General features: G+C 48.8%; 1 protein-coding gene across 1 annotated transcript; it reads left to right on the top strand.

Moving 5' to 3' along the window:
• Nucleotides 1-756: 756 nt before the first annotated feature.
• Nucleotides 757-8,397, top strand: OCSTAMP (osteoclast stimulatory transmembrane protein). The gene is made up of 3 exons (XM_012640431.1): nt 757-800; nt 3,476-4,478; nt 8,021-8,397. The coding sequence occupies exons 1-3, from the start codon at nt 757-759 to the stop codon at nt 8,342-8,344; spliced, it is 1,371 nt and encodes a 456-aa protein (XP_012495885.1). The 3' UTR covers nt 8,345-8,397.
• Nucleotides 8,398-21,252: the final 12,855 nt, after the last annotated feature.

Raw genomic sequence — 21,252 nt, 5'->3', positions numbered from 1 at the left:
TCCCCACTGCAAAGGGACATTGAAAGTAGTGATTCGGTGAATTTGGCAGAAATCGTTTAGAAGAGCTCCCGATGCATAGTAAGTGCTCGATACATGTTAACTGTTATCATCAATCATTTTTTTTAAAAAGGAGGAAACTGCCACAGAGAAGAGGTCCCCTGCCTGAGGTCACACAGCTAGGGAGGGGCAGAGCTGTGATGTGAAGCCAGGTTCAAGGCAGGGTAGAGGCAGGAAGGGAGCTGGAGCAGGAGACCCAGAGCCACCGCTCCCTGTCTTAGCCACAGGTCTGATCATCACCTCTGGGTTCCCGCTCCCCTAAGAGTCAGGGGTCAGGCTCCCTTTGAGGCAGAAAACTATGCAGGGGGAGGGGAAGAGGGAGCAGAGGGGAGTGGTTGTCCGTCACTACTGCTAATAAGTAGAAACTGTATGGTTTTGCTGAACCTCAGTTTCCTCCTCTGTAAAATGGAACCGATTCTACCTTCTTGCTATCAGAATTAGAGGTGTTTGGGAAAGGCTTTCTTTCTCTCCTCGCACACTTGCCACACACTCCTCCCTGCGGGAGAGAATAAGGCAGGTCGCCCAGCCCTCTGGGAGGTGGGTCACCAGCAGGGCGGGACAAGGCAGCCAGGAGGGCTGGATAAAAGCAGGGGAAAGCAGAAGCCACAGGGTTTCCCAAGGCCCAGCGATTCCCCTACTTCCTCTCCACCTGCCACAGCAGCCAGACTGCCCGCCCGACACCGCTGCTGTTCTGGGAGCATGCAGGGCCTCCACGGAGCAGCTGAGCCCCTCTTCAGGACCTGGTAAGTCTGGGGATTTAGGTGACTGAGGCCACAGGCAGGAAAACAGTCAGCAGTCAGGTGTGATTGGTACGGTGCATGTCTCAAGCTCTGCCATTCCCTGGCTGTGTGACCTTGGGGAAATCCTCACCTCTCTGAGTCTCAGTTTCCTCATCTGTGAAATGGGAGTAATAATAATGTCTGTTACTATATCATAACGACCAGGCTATTGCCAGAATTGAAGGAGAAAATGCTTAGGACTTGGCATATGCTCGGCTCGGAATAAGCCCTCTGTAAACGGCCACTGGTTTCGTTGTCATTTACAAAACCCAGCACAGGACTTGTCACCCAATATGATTTAGTACTTGGCTTTCAATTCTTAAAATCATTTTTATTATTAGTTATTACTCCAAAAGCCACTGTGTTCCACATGCTAATTATAGAGTAGGAGGGGGTGTTTAGACTCAGATTCAAATGCACCTGTGTGAGGCCTCAGGTGCACATGCACCCCCATATGTCAATAAGTGGGGGGCACAGTGCAGGGGGTGCCCCCTTGTCAAAGAGGGCAGTGGACACTCAGCTCCAGCCGCCTACTGCAAAGGCAGGACCACTAACCCAGATCCTCTCATTTCTCAAGAAAAGCTGGAAATCTGGATTTCAGCATGAAACTTTCTTGTTTCCAAATGGGGGCAGCTAACACACACACACACACACACACACACACACACACACACGCACACACACACACACACACACGCACACACACGCTGTGGGCCAAGATAAAGCACACTTGCACGCTGCACACTGGATCCAGCCCCTGGGGCCACAGGATTGCAACCTCCACCCCGGCCCCAGAGGCCTCGCTGCATCCCAGCTTCCCACTGTGTCCTCACCCTCCCAGCTCCCCATCTCCTGACAGAGCACAGGACCTTTGCACACGCTGTTCCTTCTGTCAGGGACGCCCAAGCCCTCTTCTCCACCTAAGAATGGATACTTGTCCTTCCACCCCCAGCTAGAATGTCACCTCTTCCAGGAAACTCTCCTGACTCACCCAGGTAAAATGTAGTCCCTCCAATAAATCTCCCCTTCGTCAATGTCTCCCATTGCGATATGTGCTCCCAACTGCAAACGTGCTACATATTGCACCTTAAGTGAACTCTCTTGGTCCCATTTTTCCCTACCAGCTACTGCTCCATATTTCTGCTCCTTTACTGTGGGAATTACTCTGAGGAGTTGTCTGTATTTGTATCTCTCATTCTTTTCCTTCCAGTCTCTCCTGGACCCTACCTAGTTAAGGTTTTGGCCCAAAACAAGCCACCAAGCTGCCCATTCCAAGTGACCTCCAAGTGGCTAAATCCAATAGGCATTTCTCACTCCCCATCTTTCCTGACCCTTCAACAGCATTTGACATATGCAATCACTCCCTTCTTCTCGAAACATCTTGTTTACTTGGTTTCCCAAGCACCATATTGGTTTCTCAGTGTCCTTTGCTGGCTCCTCTTCATCAAAAAACCCCTAACCCTGGAATGGCCTGGGGCTCAGTCCTCGGATCTCTCTCCTCCCCAGCAACACTCTCTCCTGGGGAATCTCATCCTGCTCCATGGCTTTAAATACTGTCTATAAACCAGTGACTCCCAACTTTCTATCTCCAGCCTGATCTCTCTGAATTCCAGACTTATCTTTCCAACCACATTCTCACAAGCTTCACTGATTGACTAAATCGGATCTCAAACTTAAGAGTTCTAACCTGAATTCCTCCTCTCCCCTCCACTCCAACCTGATTTGACCCCAGAGTTCCCATCCCAGGAAGCAACACCTGGGTGCTTCCAGTCGCTCAGGCACGAAAGCTCATTGCCATCATTCTTGACTCCCCTCTCTCTCTCACAGCCCACAGCCAATTGGTCTGCAAATCTTGTGGACTCCGCCAATAAAATGCATCCAGAATCCAACCTCTTCTTACTGTTCCTCCGCTGTCATTCTTTAGTGTAAGCCCTATGAAGGCAGGGAGTTTGTCTGTGTTATTTATTCCTGTTTCTCCAGTGGCTAACACATAGTAGTTGCTTAATAAATATTTGTCGAATGAATAAATATAAGGACAATAGCATAGAAAATTTCCTCAGAGGCCAGCTGGTCCACCCTCCTCACCCCTAGATTATAGAGGAGACCCCAAAGTCAATAAAGAAGGCAATGTCCAGGAGCATATGGTGAGCCACCAAGATTGTGAATTCAAGTGAAATAGTCTCCCTCCCCTCCCCCATCGTTTCTCCCTCTCCCTCCTGCCATTTCCTCTTCCTCCCCCTTCCCCTCTCCCTCATTCTCTCTCTCTCTCATCTGTGCTTCTTGCTCCATGATTCTTTCATCCTCTTGGACCAGTTGCCCTCACAAGACTGTAATTTTGAATTCTAGCAGCTCAGACTCACATCCACCCTCACATCCTCAGGAACCGCATGGAAACTGGGCTCCTCCTTGACAGCTCCAGTGAGAATAATTCTGGGGAAGGCTCTGATTGGTTCAGCCTATCGTGTGACTATGGGGTGGGTAACTGATTGGTCCACCTGGGAAGTGTGCCTGCTCCTGTGGCTAACAGTGTGGAGTCTGTTAGCAGGCAGGGCGATGGGTTTGTGGGGCAGGGGCAGTGGGCAGACACCCACCTGCCCCCACCCTCCTGATAGAGGGCCCCCCAATTTCCTTGTGTGCAGGTGGAGGTTCTGGCACTTGGGGCTCTGCAGGGCCCTTGCCCCACTGCAAGCTGCCTGGGATGACTTCTCCCAGCCTGTCCCCGCCAGCTGTGGCCAGCTGCTGACCCAGCTCCTCCTGTGTGCTTCTCTGGCTGCTGCTGCCACGGGTCTGACCCATCACTGGCTGATGTCCTCGCTGCTTTTTCCTCCGGGACCTTCAGCCATGGTGGCCACTGTCTGTGGCCTCCTGGTCTTCCTGGGCCTGGGCCTGGTGCCCCCAGTCCGCTGCCTGTTTGTGCTCAGCGTGCCCACCCTGGGCACAGAGCAGGGCCGCCGGCTGCTCCTGTCCTATAGTGCTGCCACCCTGGCCATTGCTGTGGTGCCAAACATCCTGGCCAACGTGGGTGCAGCTGGGCAGGTGCTGAGGTGCGTCACAGAGGGATCCCTGGAGAGTCTGCTCAATACCACTCACCAACTGCATGCGGCGTCCGAGGCTCTGGGCCCCACAGGCCAAGCGGGCAGCCGGCGCCTGACCTTCGAGACCCTGGGCAATGGCTCTGCCTTCCGGCTGCACATGCTTGGGGTCACTCAGCAGATCCTGGAGGATTTCTCTGGCCTGGAGTCTCTGGCCCGGGCAGCAGCACTGGGGATGCAGCGGGTGGTCACAGGGCTCTTTATGCTGGGCCTCCTGGCGGAGTCGGCCTGGTACCTCCATCGCTACCTGACTGACCTGGGGTTTGACAACATCTACGCTACACAGCAGCTGGCACAGCGGCTGGCACAGGCCCAGGCCACACACCTGGTGGCTTGTCCGCCTGCGTGGCTGCTCCAGGCGGCCCGGTTGAGGCTGTCACAGGAGGAGCTGCTGAGCTGTCTCCTAAGGCTGGGGCTGCTCACCCTGCTCCTGGTAGCAATGGCTGTGACGGTGGCCACAGACCACGTGGCCTTCCTCCTGGCACAGGCGGCTGTCGACTGGGCTCAGAAGTTGCCCACTGTGCCCATCACGCTCACGGTCAAGTATGATGTAAGTGCAAGGCTGGGACGATGAGCACAGGGTCATTTCCTTGAGGGAATGTGGGGGATTGTTAACTCCTTGACTTGCAATTAAATTTCACTTGCCTCCAAGTCGTAGCCCTTGAACAAGCCGTGGGGTCCTGGGCTGTGGGTAGATGAAGTCTTTTGATTCCCGCAACAGTGGGAGCAATGAAGTGGGTTCTATAATATTTTCACCCCTATTGCAGGTGAGGATGCCGGTACTCAGGGACCTTAGAATAACTTGCCCTCAAGTCACTCCTTTCATAAGCAGCAGCAAGTCCTAGCCTCATTTTCCTTATTTGTACAAATTGGATCGATCCTCCCCACACTACGAGGCTATTGTGAGTCTTACAGTGTGGTGATGTCTCTAAAAGTACCTGGTAAGCTCCATGCACATAGGAGACATTTAATAAACAGTGGCTGTTCTCCGTAACTCACATTCGTATCTATCAGACTAGAGGAGGTCTTTGGAATGATCTAGATTTGGAGTCAGCCAACTATGGCCCTCAGGGCAAATCAGGCAGCTTCCCAGTTTTGTAAATAAAGTTTTATTGGAACATAGCCATGCCACTTGCTTGTGTATTATCCGTGGCTGTTCTAAAAGGCAAAGTTGAGCAGTGTGATAGGGGACCGTATGGCCCGCAAAGCCTGACATATTTACCTTTTTAATAGAAATATATAAAATGTTTACTATCGACTTACTATTGGGTATATTTACTATAGGGTCAAGATTTGTGTTTTTTAATCTTGTCTTTTGCCAAAATCTTTTTATTTTTTATTTTTAATGGTGAGATCTCATACAAAACTTCATTGTGTAAAATATACCAAAGTGTCAGATCCTGAGCTAATGATATTAATAGCTTATTTTTATCAAGTACGTATATACTAGAAAAGTGTTTTTCAAGCGGGCATGGTGGCGCATGCCTGCAGTCCTACGTACTCTGGAGGCTGAAGTGGGAGGATTGTTTAAGGCCAGAAGTTCGAGGCTGCAGTAAGCTACAATTGCTCCACTGCTCCAGCCTGGGAGACAGGGTGACATGGCTATCTGAAAAAAAGAAAAATAAAAATAAATTTTGTTTAAAAAGTGTTTTTTTTAATTTCAAAATATTAAGGGGGCACAAATGTTTTTGTTACATGGATACCTTTTATAATGCTTAAGTCGGGGCTAATAGCGTGCCCATCACCCAAATAGCGTTCATTGTACCTGATAGGTAGGTTTTTACCCATCGCCCCCTGAAGAAAGGTGTTTTACAAACTGCATGAAATCAATCTAATCAATTTAAGAGGGGCCAGCTTTTTTTTAAAATGAAATAGAATAGACTAGAAAATTATTAGAGTATATTGTAGGTGATAAGGGTATGTATTGTTTTGTGAAATTTTTCTTCGATTACCGTACAATCTGTGCTTAGAAGGTGCTATAAAATGCATTTCTTAACTGTAGGTCACAGGAAAGCAATGTGTTGAGTTCCTTGATTTACTGTATTTCATGCAATCTAACATGCCATCAATTATAAGTCACTCCACTATTTTATGTATCATTAGGACAGAAAATACTGCCTATTAAACTTTGACACAATGATTTCTTATCACTGGAAATTTTAATTGTATGTGTATAAGGTGGTTCACTTACAATTTAACACAGATTTATTTTATCATCTCTCTCTCCTGTAGACATAAAAAGAAAGACAGAGAAATAGTTTGGTGGTTTTCCTAAAACATGCTCCCATTAGAGCCCAGTTCTTCTCAATGACCCCATCCTGGGAGTCAGTGTCTGAGATTTTCCACCCAGTATGGTTCTCTGTGCCGTCAAGAGGGCTGGTGATACCTCACTTGTTGTTGCCAGCATTTTCTTGCAAGCTACAGACACCCACTCTGCAAGTTTTGATGCTGGCACTCTCTGGTCCTCTGGGAAAGCAGGAATTGGCTACGCCTTGTCCTCATTGCTTTGAAATTCTTTCATCTTTTCCAAGGGCTTTGGAAGTTTCCCCTACTTTCAGTTGAACCATTTGGAGTGTGACAGGCTATTCTTTCACACGTGGGTTAGTGACTGAACGTAACTCAGCTCTATCTATTTGCATGAACCTTCTTTCACAGGTTGCTGCTTGGCCAAAAACTATGGGACAAGAGTCATCTGTCCAAAGTGAATACTTGCTTCACTAATACCACATTCATGCCCTGCTACTCTGTCCTGGACACAGTAACCATTCACTGCTAAGCTAAATCAAAGCAGGATTTTTTTTTTTTTGAGGAGATTTTGAAATGGCAATCAAACTTCAAATACATGCCAACAATGCACCTAATTGAAGTGACCATAGGAGACATCAGACCAAGTTGATGCCTGCAAACACAGCCCACCTGCCTGGGCTGCTGAAAGTGGTTACAAGTCATATTGATTTTAAGTCACATCCCGATTTCAAAGGTGTTAAAATGTGAAAAAGTATGCATCTCAGAACTGATGAGCTAGGGTAGCTCATTTAATCACCACCATGATCCTATGAGATAGGAATTATTATCATCCCCATTTTACAGATGAAGATATTAAGGCTTAGAGAAGTTGGGGAACTTGTCCAAATTCATCTAACCTATAAGTGGCAGAACCAGGGCTGCACTGTGACTTTTTGTGGGCCCTTGGCATTTACCTTCATGGGCTCCTTCTTCCATAATAAATATCAATGACTGCATTGGTATAAAAACAAACAGATTAATATTATTATATAGTGAGACACATTCTTCCACTTAAAAGTTCATTTTGTTCTTCTGATTGTAAACAAAATTAAAACATTTTCATGGGCCTCTAAGAATACTATGGACCCCCAGCTCGTGCCCACTGTGCCACATGGAGAGGTTGGTGTTGGCAGAACCAGGATCCAACCCAAGCAGTCTGACCCAAAGCTCAGATGGTTAACCTCTCACTTCCCTGCCCTCTAGACAACATTCTTCCTGGCTATGACAGATCAGGGGAAGTAGAGTGCCCTAATGCTCACCAGCAGGGTACTGGGACCCACCTTGCCTGGGACCAATCCTTGGGGTTGGTCACATGTAATCTATTGTGTGGCTTTGGGTATTTTATTTTCTTATTTTTTTTTATCTTGTCTTATTTATTTAGAGAGAGGGTCTCTGTCGCCCAGGCTGGAGTGTGGCAGTGGCTGGATCCTGGCCCCATCTTTTAAATGAGGCTCCTGCTGGCCTCGATCTCAAAGAATTGTGCATATTTGATGGAATAGTTGATAGCACATCTTAAGTATTCACTAAGAGCTCAGCAAGGAGTAAATGCTCACAATCATTCATTTTCTCCAGAATATTCTGCTCAGAGACAATGATAACGAAAATAACATTTGCATGGTGCTTTTTATTTGCCCAAAGAGCCCGTTGCAGACTCCCTGCCTCATTCAGTCCTCCTCAAACCCTGGAAGCAAGGTTATTTCTGTGCCCATTTTGCACATGAAAGCAGGGAAAGTTGGGCGAGCCTTTGCGAGTGGCAGTGGCCCCGGGCGGCCGTCTGTTGACCCAGCCTTTTTCTCCTTTTTGAAGGCTGCATACACCGTCCTGGGCTTCATCCCCTTCCTCTTCAACCAGCCGCCCCCGCAGAGCCCCTTCCTGTCCGCCCAGCGCTCCTTCCAGTGGGAGCTGCGGCTCACCGCGGCCGGCTGCCGGCTGCTGCCCGCCCGGCGCCCCGGCGCCGCCGCGCCCCTGACCGCCGGGGCCCTGCAGCTCCTGGCGTGCGCCACGGTGCTACTGGACACCTACGCCCGCCGCCTGCGACACGCCATCGCCGCCTCCTTCTTCGCCGCCCAGGAGGCAAGGAGGGTCCGCCACCTGCACGCCCGGCTCCAGAGAAGCTACGACAGGCACTGAGGCCAGCAGCTGCCGCTGGGGGCTCCTTCCCGCTCCTTACACCCGCGACCCGCGTCGGCCCCAGGCCCCCGCCACTGCCCCGGGCCCGGGAGGGGTAGACAGGCCAACTGCACGCTGGACGCCTGGCAGGACCCGGAGCAGCGGGGAGGAGGGGAAAGAGCTTTGGAGTTGCACAGACCCGAGTTGTAACCTTGGCCCTTTTGCTGCCTCCCTGTGTGACCTTGGGTAGGTCACTTCACCTCTCTGAGCCTGTTTCTACATCTGCTTAATGACTAATTACAATTGATGTGACCTAATTTCCACATGGGGATGTGGTAAGGATGGAATGAGTTATTGGGCACGATAGGGCCGGGGGAGCAGTAAAGGTCTATGCAAAGGTGGACCCAGGAAACGCAGAGGCAGCCCGGGTTCCCCCAGGCCAGGTGGAGGTCGGTCAAGGTTATCATCTGCATGGACTGCTTTACCCATTAGATGGGGACTTTGCACCATGAGTATATCTAAATGCTCCTGGACTTATTTATGTGCCTCTGAATCCTCTGAACCTATTTATAGTAATCTAAAATTTTGATTTTGTAAATAAATGTACTTATTAAATCTTAGATCATGTTACTCCTGTGCTTCAAATTCCTTGAGGGGCTTGCCTCTTAGGATTGCCAGGCTTAGCAACGAAAAGGCTGGACACCTCGTTCAATTTGAATTTCACGTAAACAACAAATACTTGTTTAGTATTTGACTAACAATGACACTTTATTCTCTTACTGTTGTGGAGGCTAGAAGTCCTAAATCAAGCTGTCGGCAGAGCCATGTTGCCTCTGAAGGTTCTAGGGCAGAATCCTTCCTTGCCTTTTCCTAATTTCTGGTGGTTGCTGGAAATCCTTGGTGTTCCTTGGCTTGCAGCTGTATCGCTCCAATCTCTGCATCTGTTTTTACATGGTCATCTTCCCTGTGAACGTCTGCTCTGTGTCTCTGTGTCTGACTCTCTCTCCTTCCTTGTATAAAGACACCAGTCATTGGATTTAGGCACACTCTAATCCAATATGGCCTCATCTTAACTAATTATATTTGCAAAGGTCCTATTTCCAAAGAAGGTCACATTCTGAGGTTCTGCATGGACATGGAGGTTGGGGGGGCCCTAGTAACCCAGTATACCATATAAGGAGACTAGACATATGGAGGCTGCATTTGAAGCATCATGCACAAGAGGGAGAGTCAGGGAGAAGTCATCTTGCAGGGCACGGTGGGACTTGTGGAAAGCATTTGGGTTCAAGTACAGCAGGATGCCATCGAAGGGTTTAAGCAGGGAGAGGCTTATGTTTTTAAGAGATCACTTGGTATTGCATGGAGAATGAACCTAGAGTGAGGAACAAGAATGCATCAAAGAGACCCACTGGGAAGGAATTTCGGTTATCCGAAGAAGAGGTTACAGATGGACTAAAGTGTTGGTAGAGAATGTGGTGGTTAAAATGGATTAATTTGAGGTGTGTTTTGGATGTAGAATTGCAGAAATTCTTAAGTACTGGATTTCAGTGGAGAAAGAGAGAAATAATTTCTGAGTGGGCAGTGCTGCCTTTACTAAGACGGGGGAAGACTAGAGATGAACGAGGTAAGGTATGAGAAAATAAACAGCTCCACTTTAGACGTACATAGTTCAAGGCCAAATACTGCCCTTTGCTTCTGGCAACCAAACAGCTTAATTAGTGGGAGAAAGAGCTGGCAGGCTTAGAGTGAGAGAAACCTGAGGAGCCAATTGCAATTAATATGGGTAAAAGGATTGTTCTGGACCACACTCAGGGAGGACTGCCACACCCTGGAGTGGGGAGGGGCCATTCTGGGTATCACTGGCATCTGCCACCTGGGAAAGAGCTGAGTAAGGGGTGGGGACAGGGAGCATACAGTTGGGAGTTTGGGGTTCTGCTTCCTGCTTGGACCTTGACTCTGTGTCATTGGAATCACTCCTCTAGGGACCTCAGGATCCTCATCCAGAGGCTAGCGTGGTGGCTCACACCTGTAATCCCAACTTTGGGAGGCCCAGATGGGGAGAGAATCCCCTGAAGCCGATGAGTTCAAGACCATCCTGGACAATATAGGGAGGCTCTACAAAAAAATAAAAAAGATATACTCTTATCTATAAAATGGGAATAATAGTAAGTGCTTAGCTAGCACTGTAGGAAATGAAGATGACAAATGTAAAGCACTTAGCATGGTGTCTGGGCCAGGGGAGGGTGCTTTGCTGTTGTTATTGCTAAAGATCCCAGAGAACATCTAGTGCAGGGAGGCAGTACAGTGTGGTGGGCAAGACCACGGACTCCACAGCCAGGCTACTGGGTTCAAATCCTAGCACACTCCCCCCCCAACTTCCTAACCTATGTGTCCTTAAGCAAGTTCCTTAACCGCTCTGGGCCTCAGTTTCCTTGTCTGTAAAATGAAGATACTGATAATACCTTCCCCATAGAGTGTTGGGGAATTCATAAAATGAATTAACTCATGTAAAGCACATAGACCATCACCAGGTAATAAAACATTCTTCATACACGGTAGCTGTCATTTGCTATGACATTGGAGGGTATCCCAGATCCCCGTTGGTGCCCCTCTAATATTCCCTTGCTAAGTCCCTCTCATTCATTTCCTGTCCATTTACAAGATGTGTAGGCCAAGAGTTTGGGGTTCAGACCGTGCTCACACATTAAGGAGTGGGGAGAAAGGAATGTATATCACAATAACTGTAAGCACTAACATGCCACAGGCAAGCACAGGGCTAAGCATTTTACATGGATTCTATTAACCACATCACTCATGTAAGCTCCCCAAGGACACTCTGGGGTGAGTGCTATTATCATAATTCGCATTTCGAAGACAAAGAAATCATTGATGGATGGTCAGCAGCGTCTGCGATGTGCAATGGGGAGCTAGGCTCTGTGGAAACCACCCTCTATGCCTTTGTGAGGCTTAGCGTGGTCCCACCTTCAGGAAGCTTCCTGGAGCGAAGAAACACGTTCATCCATTCATTCATCCAACTGCCAGTAAGCACTTTTTGTGTGTGCTATCACGGAATTAAAGATTCCTAGCTGGTTCGTGTGAGTGGCACCGGCTTAGAGACGGGAGGAGATCCCTGTGGGGATGTAGGACACAGCTTCAAGCAAGAGTTTACAAATCCTCTTCAGGAGAAAGAAAACAAAACTGGGAAACGTAAGCAGGAGAAAGTCAAGGGTGACAAGGGGACAGGACCAACCCAAGTCCAGATGGGCAAATCCCTTTTCCGCAGCTCTGGACCTGGGTTTCTCATTTGTCAACGGCGGGGCTGAGGTTTCTGCCAGAGAGAACACGCCAGAATTCAGGATTCGATGGGGAACCAGCGGGTCGCCGACTCCTCCCCCTTGCCCAGTGGAGCTGTCCCCTGTAGAAGAGAGAAAGAAGGGAGGGAGGAAAGCCCAGGGCAAAGAAAGGCGCGCGAGCTGGGCGCCAGGTACCACTGCTCCCTTTAGCAGTGGCCACTCCTCACCGCACCCCAGGTGCGCAAGATGCGGTTGCTGGTGGAGCAACCAGGAGCTGGTGGGGAAGAACTGTGCTGGCGGAGGCCACCAGGGTTAGTGATATCAGTGGAGAAAACATGCTCACTCCGGCACAGGAGCAGCCAGAAGTGGCAGCGGAAAGAGGAGCGAAGAGAAAGGCTCTGGGAGGCAGAGATCCGACTCCACGCAGCCGCTTTCTTTACCCGCCACCCCAGTCCCGGAGTCCTCGGAGCTCCGGGCACGTGCGGAGCGGAGGTAAGACCCGCGGGCGGGCCCGGCTCCCTGCTCCCTGCTAGAGCGCAAGCCGACTGTGCAAAGGACCCCCTGCAGTAAAACCCACCCGGAGCGATCGCGCCGGCTCCGGCTAAAAGCTGTTTTGGAAGCTGAGCAGCACGCGCCTATTTGCTCCAGCTCCTGGTTCTTCTGAGTCTCCAGAGTCGCACGGGGCGGGGGCAAGATCCTGCACCGACTGGAGAAACCGGCTCAGCCCGAGACAGGTGCGGGCCCCCCAGCTCCAGGCACGGAGAGCGTCCCACAGGCCCCGAGCACACATTTGCCGCCCAGAGCAATTCGCCAACTCGTCGCTGCCTGAAGGTGCAGCGCTGGCAGGGACGCACGGAAAACCTCACCGGGTCCCCTGAGCGCGCGAACGCGTCTGGCTTGGGCACCGTGCCTCAGCCTCCGGGGCTGTGCAGGGGGTGACTCTGACGCTGGTGCCCCTCGTGTGCGCCGTGGGCGTGGTGGGCAACGCCATGGTGGTCCTGATGGTGGTCCGGGTCCGCCACGTGGTCACAACCACCAACTGTTACCTGGTGAGCCTGGCCGCTGCGGACCTGCTGGTGCTCCTAGCAGCCGGGAACCCACTGTGGCTGAGGCGGCGTCCGCCCGAGTTTGGGTCTTTGGTCACGCAGGCTGCCTGGGCATCACCACTTGCAGTAGTACATGGGCATCGACCGCTCTGCGGGCTCCACCACGGCGTTCACGGTGGAGCGCTGGCTCGCCATCTGCCACCCGCTGCCCGCCCAGGCGCTGTGCACAGTGGCGCGGGCCAAGCGCATGGCGGCGTTGGTGTGGCTGGGCACCCGCGCCTACTGCGTGCTCTGGCTCTTCCAGTGGACACTCGCGATGCCGTGTATGCCGCCGGCGTACAGGTGCAGTGCGGCTACCGCGTGTCGCCCTCTCTCTACCTGCCTGTCTACTTCCTGGACTTCGCGCACTTCTGTGAGCTGCCCCTGGTCCTGGGCACCGTGCTCGACGCACTCACAGTGCGCGTCCTCTTCGTCTGGCTGCTGCCTCTTGGCTATTCCCGGCGCCCACGCTCTGCGCACGAGGGCGGCTCTGCCTGCCAAGAAATCTCCTGCAAAGGCAGGAAGGGCACCCTCAATTCTCAGAGGACCTCCGTCCTCGGCCGGACCCAGAGCCAGCAGAATGGTGGGTGGAAGCTTGGGCCCTTCCACAGTCAGACTCCTCAAGTTCAAATCCCTGTTGCGCCTCTTACTAGGCTTGTGTTTTGGGGGACATTTCTTCTGCCTCTCTGACCCACAGTTTCCTCTTCTGTTATATGGGGTACTGTCAGTGCCTAGGACAATGGAGTGTCCAGAGCATTGAAGTGGGCCACTCTTCCTGCCCAGTGCACAGAGGGCAAAGCCAGAAACCAAGCTGGGCTGCGAAACGCATTCTTCAAAAGTGGCACCTTAAAAAATTTTTAAAGCTGATATGTAGACATGACTTGTTCGACTATGATGGAAAGTTCTCTGTGTTAGACAGGATGGGCTAGGTTTTGGTGCAGTAACAAATGACCCCCCAAACATTAGCAAATTAGCATACAAAAGTTTATTTTTCGCTCACACAATGTTGCCTTTTGAGGGCAGCTCTCTTTCATGTTGTGACCAAAGGATCCAGGCTACTTCAGTCTTGAGTTACCAGCTTCTCAATATCTGCTTCCATGATTCCCACAGCAGAGAAAGAGAGTCTGAACAAGTCCCAAACTGGCAATCGAATGCTTCAGCCAATAAGTGGCACATGTCACTTCAGCTTGGAATGAATAAACACAGCTGGCCCTGCCCCCAAGGCCACTTCCCCAATGTTAGCATCTAGCCATAATCCTAGGTAAACAACTCCAAGTAGGGGTTTGTCCCTTTCTTGAAGCTGCAAGACTCCTTAGAAACCGCCCACATTTCAAAGGATGTTGAGACTCACCCAAGGGTGGTGGGAGCTGTCCAGCTGAGCTGAGTGCTGAATCCCTTGCCACCCAGGAGTGAGATGCTGGGGGGTGGGGGTGGGGGGAGCTGAGTTTGAGAGCATTGGGCTTGGGAAGCTGTGTCAGCTGCCACCTCCTCCCCATCCCTGTGGGTCCCCAGACACTTCAGGAGAAGGCTTGATGCCTAGAGATAGTCAAGATTGAGAAAGATCCAGAGGCAAGCTGGTAGGATAGGCAGCATGGGATCATAAAAAATGAATGACTAGGGGGTCTGGAGCCCCAGATCTGAGTCCCAGCTCTGCCACTACCCACTGTGTGGTCGTGGATATGTCAGCCAAGCTCTCTGAGCCTCAGGTTCCTCATCTGGAGATTGAGAGGTAGCAGAAGTCTTTCTAGCCCTGATGTTCTATGACTCAAAATTATTCTTCCTGGGGAAGCTGCCACCCCCTTGTAAACTTCAAAGACCCAAGTGCTTACCCCCTGTTGAGAGGCTTCCCAGACGGAATTTCCTAGGGCTGTCACTGAGCCTTCATCTTCACCTCTGCCTATGGCCAGCTCTGTCTTCCCACTGGCTCTGGCACCATCACATTGCCATGGTGGTGGGAGACAGCGCCAGCCTTTTAAAGGTCCCTCTCTCTGGTCTTGAGAGAAACGATTCATCCAGAGATCCTGTTCGTAGCCTTCCGTATGTGTTCATCCTCCCATGAACACTCAGTCTAAATTGGCTTTGAGAGCAAGGAGCCTCTTAATAACCTCACTGCAGTGCCTAGTGCCCAGCAGAAGCAGGGCCTCAGTAAAGACACGGTGATGGCAGCGATGCTGGATACCAGGAACATGGCAAAGAGGTACCATGTTGGAAATGTCCACAATCAGTGGGGGTGCAGACAGGAAGCCATCAGACCAAGAACTCACCAGGAAGTTCCCCCTGGTCTTGGTTCTTATCAATAAAAAGGGTGAATAAAGTCTGGGGAAGACTTGTGGCCACACAGAGGACCAAACAGGTGCTGGGCAGGTAATGAAGGGAAGCGGGGCCTGGAGAGGGGGTGGGGCAGAAGCCAGATGGAGGGGGTGCTGCCGTCTCTCTCACCTCCCTGCCTCCAGCCTCTCCCACACTCCTCCATTTCCCCGTAGACGGGCCACAGCATCTGAGGGCACCTGCCAGGTCATCACTGTGTGCCTGAGCTTCGGGATTAAGCCAGATCTGAAGTCAATACTCACCCACCACTCCCTAATGGTGTGACTGTAGCCAAGTTATTTATTAAAGTGACAACTTGTCACTCAGGACTGCCGCAGGGCTGCCCCAGTTGTAGCATTGACAGACCCATGTCCTGGGAAAACTCTATCTATATTTATATTATATTTATAAATTATCAAGTGTAAATTTATATGTAATGTAAGCTTGGTTTTCACATGTGTGAAGTAGGCTCCACAGTAGTACTCAACCTGTAGCATTGCTCTGAGGACTGACTACAAGGGATAGAAAGCCCTCGCTCATAGCAAGCCTAAAATGAATGCTACCTATGTGTAAGTATCTTCCACTAGCATCCCTGTGTTCTCCTTCACCATACTCCTCCCCATCTGGAATCCTGCAGCCCTCCGCGATCATCTGTATACTGTGGCTTCCCCCCCACACTCTAGAGTAGGCGGATTCCATGAAGGAAGTGATCATGAACGTCTGGCTTCTTCCATGCTGTGTCCTAGAGTCTAGAACAGTGCCTGGCACATAGTGGGTGCCCCCAAATGTTTGTTGGATGAGTAAATGAATGGATAAATAGTAAAGAGTAGCCTTATCTTAATAGTCAAGTCCTTTTGCTGAGATCTGGCTCCTGGTTTGAGGAAGGTTTGAGGTGTAGATTGTGACGCATTGTTGTTCTTTGGTTGCTAGCAACAGAGAGTATCTCGGGCTAACTAAATCAAAAAGGAATTTATTGGAGTTGGAAAGAACCAGAACCAAGATAACCCTGGAGGTCCATGTAGCTGGAACTAATGGGCAGTCACATTAGTTCACAGCATCCTTGTCGGAATGAATCAGCTCCACATTCTGCTTGGGGTTCAAATCCAAATCTATGACATGCTTGGTTTAGATCATGTGCCTGCAGCTAGGCCAGGAATATAATGGGCAACTTGGACCTTCATTCAATGGTTGCTGTGGACAGTTGTACAGGTTGGGTACTGCTCAATTTCAGTGGGCACCACTCAGCACAGTCTCAATGGATGGATCCTCTCACAGCCTACGAGAGTGTATATGCAGACCTGAGTGGTGGCGGTGTATTTTCCCAAAGGAAAATTGAAGTGTTTGTTATCAGAAAAAGGAGGTATGAGTGTCAGGAGGACCAGAAAAAACAACAGATGTCCACCACAAATGAATTAACCCAGGTTAACAGCAGTGGGAGATTGACGTTATTTGGTATATCAGCAAGATCTAGGCCTTCCTGGCCCTTCCTCAGCACTTGCTGGCAGCCAGGCCTTCTTTACTTTGCAGCCAGACCCTGAGCCTTCAACAGTGAGGCCTCCTGGCAAAGCAACAAGGCTCACTCAGCCTGGGAGCCTGACTGCCGCCGGCCTGTGCCAATGCTGCCACCTCGTGGGCATCATGGAAGCTGCAGTACCCCATGTCTTCTTGCCTGTCTGTTTTGTTACTTACCTTCTTTCTCCTCCCCAGCCTCTGTCTGTCTCTTTCCATGCTCCCTCCTCTCTCCTTCCCCTGGTGTCTGGACTCCTCATTATTTTGGTCTGGTATCAAACCCCGCCCAAACCTTCCTCTAGTCTGGAAGTCCTATCCTTGATCATTATTTGACTGTCTGTATTAGTTATCTATTGCAGTGTAATGAACCACTCCGAACTTAGTGGTGTAAAACATCGTGTATCATTCTCTCTCATGGTTCCAAAGGTTGCCTTATAGGTCGTCTGTGCTCAGGGTCTTTCATGCAGGTGAAGGCAGATAGATGGTGGCTGGGGCTGGAGCCTCTCAAAGGCTTTCTTAGATGTCTGTTTGCTAGGACATAGAGACAGACACTTACAGAGGGAAGATGATGTTAAGACATGGGGAGAACATCACTTACAAGCCAGGGCATGCCTGAGGCTACCAGGAGCCAGGAGAGAGAGGCACGGACCAGATCTCCCTCACTGCCCTTGGAAGGGACCAATTCTGCCGACATCTTGGTTTCAGACTTCTGGCCTCCAGAACTGTGGAACTATAAATTTCTGTTGTTTAGGCCACCAATCTGTGGTACCTTGTTACGGCAACCCTAGCAAACTAATCCAGATGGCAAGAAGGAAGAAGGAATGAGTTGAAGATGGACACAAGTTGCTGAAACGCTAAGGAAATTTTTAAAAAGGAAAACACTCAACATCAGAAATAAACTTTCTCTGTAAAATTATACCTATAAGTGGTAAATATTTAATATTTTTATTCCAGCCTTTTCTTCAGTGCTTATCTCAATGAGGATCTGTACGTGTATTCTATTCCTTCTCTCTTTTCTCTCTCTCACACACATTTGAAATTCAAATTCAATAGGTTAAGAATGTCTTCGTATTCCTCTTTCATTTTGTTTATCTTTCATCCACAAAATGGAAAAAAACATCCATTTTGGTTCTTCATAGGCAAATGATATAGGCCCGCAGTGAAAGTCACTCTTCTTCCTAAGCAATCTTATATCCCAGGATTACTGTTGTTACATTTTAGAGCATATCTTTTCTCAATTTTATATAAATGTATACCGTCATAGCTATACCTATTTAAACCTGCATATCTTTCAACATATATTTGTAAAAGATAGAATTATGCTTTATATATTTGTTTGCCACTTGTTTTATTTCATTTAGGAATATATCATAGGAATTTTTTTTTTGAATTACAGCATATAGATAACTGTATTCATTCTTAGCATCCATCGTGTTCATGCACCATAATTTATCTGGCCATTCTCCACTAATGTACAGTTCTGCTATTTCCTTTTTTTCTATTATAAACAATGCTGCAGTGACTATCCTTATAAAGCATACACACACACACACACACACACACACGCACACACACGCGCGCGCACACACACGCACACACACGTGCGCGCGCACACACACGTGTGCGCACACACACACATGCGCACACACACACACGCACACACATACACGTGCGCGCGCGCATACCCTTATAAAGATCCTTACAAAGGATCTTTGCGATGTATCTATTATGGTGCAAAAACACATCTTGAGAAATAATTTTTAAGAAGCAAATTTTAGTCTTCCGCTGCTCAAACTTTTTTTGAGGAAGCTCCTACTGGATAAAAGCCCCACAGGATCCATGATTTTTGTGCTTCCTTTGAGGTGACAGGCAGACCTACAGTCACTTGCCATAAACATAGTATCTATTTAGTAATTAGACTGTCAAGACCCAGATATTAACTCTGTAATCTTCATCCCAAGCGAATGAATAAAGATAACTTCAACTCTATAATCTTCAATTCAAATCTTCATTTGCTTCCTCCCCTGGCTTAAAAAGAAACGCTAGGAAGAGAGAGGGCAGGGCACAGTACACAATGTCAGCCACATGTCTTATTTTCTGGAACTGGCACAATGTCACTTCTGATGCAATCTTTTGGTTAAAGAGAGTCACAGTGTCAGCCTAATTCAATGTGGGAGGTAATATTGGGAAGCCTCCAATACTGGGAAGTTTGGTCCATTGGACGCCGTCTTTGGAGACCAGCTACCACAGTTGCTAACTGATCTTTTCTGGAGTTGGATAATAATATGTCATAATTTTGTCAGAAACTTTCAGGCCTTCTAATGAGTACAGTGTTATATAGCTCTATTCATTCAATATGTATGCGATGTATATACAGCCATGTGCCACATAACCACATTCTGATCAACGAGGTACTGATTACATACGGTGGTGGTCCCAAAGATTATAATACTGTATTTTCACTGTACCTTTTCTATGTTTAGGTGCATAAATACCTATCATTGTGTTACAGTTGCCTACAGTATTTACAGTGACATGCTGTACAGGTGTGTAGCCTAGGAGCAAGAGGCTATACCATATAGCCTAGGTATGTAGGAGCCTCTACCATCTGGGTTTGTGTAAGTACACTCTATGATCTTCGCACAATGATGACATTGCAGTTCTCAGGACATAGCCCTTCTCTTAAGCAACGCATGACAGTATATATTTGTCCTCGTAGATGAAAAGCTATTTTCTATTTTATTTGCATTATATATGAGACAGTTGGTGGTATTGAAGTGTATTAACTTTATATTGCTGATTAAAATAAGTAACAAATTACCAGATCCATATCATTTTCCCTTAGTAAAATTGCCAGAAGGGTATGCACCTAATGTTAAATATCTGAGAATTAGGGTTACTATGGCTAATAGGTTATTTTCTTTTAGACATATTCTGACTTATCTTCAACCTTCAATAAAAGATTATTTTTTTATCCTGTCTGGGAGAAATCCCGCAGGTCGTTATTATCGTTCCCTTAACACACGGCTGGAATTTCTTTCCCCGTCTGCAATTTTCCTTTCTCATCTATAGTCTTCGATGAAACTAATGAGAAACTTTTCTGTTCCTATTGATGATTCGCAGCAGTCAACCAAGTTCCATAATTTTTTCTTTTCTGAGACAGGGTCTCGCTCTGTTACCCGGGCTAGAGAGCAGTGGCGTCACCTTAGCTCACCGCAACCTCAAACTCCTGAAGCTCCGTAACCAGAGGGTAAACTCTTCCAAGGGTTCCTCCGCGGAAGACCGGGGCCGCGGCGCCTTCTGGGGAATGTGGTCCGGGAAGGCGGCGAGGACCCTTTGGAGCGCCCTGGGAAGCGCACCCCGGGGGCCTCTTCTGCGCGAGAGCTGCTTCCGGTTCTCTACCTGGACGCTCTTCCGGTGCGCAGGGCTCTTCCGGGCGAGAGTCCCACAGCCTTTGGATGCCCTCGTCCCATCGTGACCGGGACCTGGTGCGAACTGGAAGCGAAGCGGGTGCGCCCACAAGTTAGAGGAAGGGCCGGCGCCGAGCTCCGAGCTCTCGAGCGGTGGGGTGGGCGGAGCTGGCCTCGGGGACGCGGAGGGGCCCGCGCGCTCTCCCCACGCCTCTCTCGGGGGAAGCCACGCCGCGGGTTTCCAGCGGTCGGGAAATGAGGCAGCGAGTGCAGGGCCGGGCTCCTGACTTGCAGGCCACAGGGCCGGCTCTCTCTGGGGCCCATTTTTGCCTGAAGAAGGTGCTCTGTGAAAGTTTTGCGCATCCAAGTGGCTAGAATCTGATTACAGAAGTTCTGCTGATGCGCTTAGACCTGCAGCCATTGATTCCTGTGGCTCAGCAAAGCTTTAGTTCACCTTTCAGAAGAAGGATGTGAGCTGCATTTGAAGGGAATGGACGGGGTCCTGATTTGACAGGAAAAGAGACTTCATTGGAGGATCTGCCAGGGGGTTGGTTGGCTCTAAGGGGTACCAGCCATAACCAAGGAAGTGATTCTTTCATCACTTCCTAAACTAGCATTACTTGTCATTCCCTACAATCTCCACTTTGTTTATTATGAGCTGCTCAAACCATGTTCATCAGCACACTGGGATTTATTGAATTTCCGCTTTATAGAATCACACAATAGGTAAAGGAAAGGTTTTAAAACTATGTAATTTTGCCTAATTTTGAAATTACGACTTAGAAGGTAAATATTTTATCCAGTTATGCAGTTTGCTAGTGACGGAGCCAAGAATTGAATTCCAGTCTCTTGATTCCCAGGTCAGCGCTCTGTTATCTGCCACACTGAAGTTAAAACGAATTTCTTAGCAAAAAGTCCTCTTGTGAAATTGCAACTGAGGAAACCAAACAGTCAAAAAGACAAACATCTCAAAGTACTTGCATTCCTTCTTACTGGATTCTCTAATCTCAAGTGGCTAAACATACTAGGAGGAAAATAAGTGACATAGTATCAACATTTTCCTATGACAGTAAATATTTTAATCTTAGAATCAATTTTAATGCCGAAACAGTGTTCCAAGCTTTGTATATACTAACTTTTGTTGACCCAGTCTCCTATCATTGGACTCATAGATTATATTTAATTTTATCAAAGGAGGCATAAATTGACAAGTAATTCAATAGGAAAAATTTATTTCTGTTTACTCAGTAAGAAAAGCTCTATGTGATCATTTTAGAACTATAAATGGACAATGACTACTCCCTCACCCTGCTGCTTCCTGAACC

The sequence above is a fragment of the Propithecus coquereli genome, unplaced genomic scaffold (genome assembly GCF_000956105.1).
Source record: "Propithecus coquereli isolate 6110/MARCELLA unplaced genomic scaffold, Pcoq_1.0 Scaffold153, whole genome shotgun sequence".
NCBI lineage: Eukaryota > Metazoa > Chordata > Mammalia > Primates > Indriidae > Propithecus > Propithecus coquereli.
The sequence above is the reverse complement of the archived record's forward strand: the minus strand, read 5'-3'. Positions and strand labels throughout refer to the sequence as shown.